At 54.3% G+C, this 1,572-nt stretch overlaps 1 protein-coding gene across 1 annotated transcript; it reads left to right on the top strand.

Annotated features, from left to right (window-relative positions):
• Nucleotides 1-227: 227 nt before the first annotated feature.
• Nucleotides 228-1,254, top strand: LOC128333939 (heparan sulfate glucosamine 3-O-sulfotransferase 1-like). Its single transcript, XM_053270053.1, has one exon. It carries the CDS (start codon nt 346-348, stop codon nt 1,252-1,254), a length of 909 nt encoding a protein of 302 aa, XP_053126028.1. The 5' UTR covers nt 228-345.
• The last annotated feature ends 318 nt before the right edge of the window (nt 1,255-1,572 follow it).

The following is a 1,572-nucleotide window of genomic DNA, read 5'->3' as shown; positions in this document are numbered from 1 at the left end:
TTCCAGCCCTTCACAATACCATTCCATCCTTCTCCCAGGTGGCGGAAACTTCTCTGAGCAAAGCTACTCATGAACACATACCCTTGTGGTGAAGCCATCTGGAAGCCTCCTATTGCTGGAAGCTGCTTCCCATCGAATCCAGGACTGGAAGACCCCCAAGAGCGCCACTGTGAGAACCAACAAAAGTTGCTTCGGACGGGCACAGCTGTCTGCCCCAAGATCAGTCTATTCTATCCAGAAGAGTGATAAGTACGGAGGGGCCCCATTAATAACTAGCATAGAGCTAGAGTAGCCATCGATGATTCACCACTGCAGACTTCCTTAGCCGCCCAGGCAGATTTGAAGATGGCCACAGCTTGCTTGCTGCTCCTGCTGCTGAAAATCTGTGGCATCTGTTCCGAGGAGGAAACCAGGAGCCCGTGGGGGTGGGAGGGCCAATGGCCAAGAAATGATTCTCAGTTCCAGAAGGAAGGTTGGAAGCAAAAGCTACCGAGCAGCATCATCATAGGGGTACGCAAAGGGGGCACCCGGGCCCTGCTGGAGATGCTGAGCCTGCACCCCCAAGTGGCAGCGGCCCATTCCGAGGTCCACTTCTTCAACTTAGACGAGAATTACCAGAAGGGATTGGGATGGTACAAGCAACAGATGCCCCTTTCACATCCTACACAAATCACAGTGGAAAAGACACCGGGGTATTTCTCCTCCTCAAAGGCCCCCGAAAGAATCTACACCATGGACAGCTCCATGAAGCTGCTCCTGATTGTGCGGGACCCTGTGGAGCGGCTTGTGTCGGATTACACTCAGATCCTGCACAACCGCAAGGCGCAGCACAAGCCCTACCAGACTCTGGAGCAGATCCTCTTGCGGAACAGCCAGGAGCTCAACACCAGGTACAAAGCAGTGCAGCGCAGCCTCTATGCCCTGCACCTGGCTCGGTGGCTGGAGTTCTTTCCCAGCAGGCAGATCCACGTGGTGGACGGAGGTGGCCTGATCCGGGAGCCACTTTTCGAAATGCGCCACGTGGAAACCTTCTTGGGACTAGAGCCTTACCTCGGGCCAGAGAACTTTTACTTCAACCAGACAAAGGGCTTCTACTGCCTGCAGGTGGGGGGGCACCAGCACTGCCTGGACCAGTCCAAAGGGCGGACCCATCCGACAGTCGATGAACTCCTGCTGGAGAAACTCTGCACTTACTTCAGCGAGCACAATGAGAACTTCTTTGCCATGGTAGGGCGGACCTTCAACTGGTGCTGAGTCCTGCTCGGAGGCTTACCTGGGTATGCCAGGGTTGGCAACTGAGACTGGCGAAGTAGGGTAAGGCCTCCTTGCTGCCAATAAAAGGGCCTCCCCCCGCCCCCCCCCTGCTTTTTCTTTTAAAAAGGTTTGTATGCTTGAAATGATCACTTTGGGCTAGAGGACACTTTAGTGATCAAGTTTAGGTTGGAAGCAGCAGAGCAGGAGGTAGCGCATTCCCTAGAGTTGGTTGAGTTCCTTGGAGATGGGATGGCCCAAGGCACTTTTAAAAAGTGCTTTTTGACAAAACCGCTGGCCTTTCTGTCCAGATCCCCCAGC

Source organism: Hemicordylus capensis, chromosome 8 (genome assembly GCF_027244095.1).
Source record: "Hemicordylus capensis ecotype Gifberg chromosome 8, rHemCap1.1.pri, whole genome shotgun sequence".
Taxonomy (NCBI): Eukaryota; Metazoa; Chordata; class Lepidosauria; order Squamata; family Cordylidae; genus Hemicordylus; species Hemicordylus capensis.
Note: the sequence above shows the minus strand (reverse complement) of the source record. Positions and strands in the feature narration are given on the sequence as shown.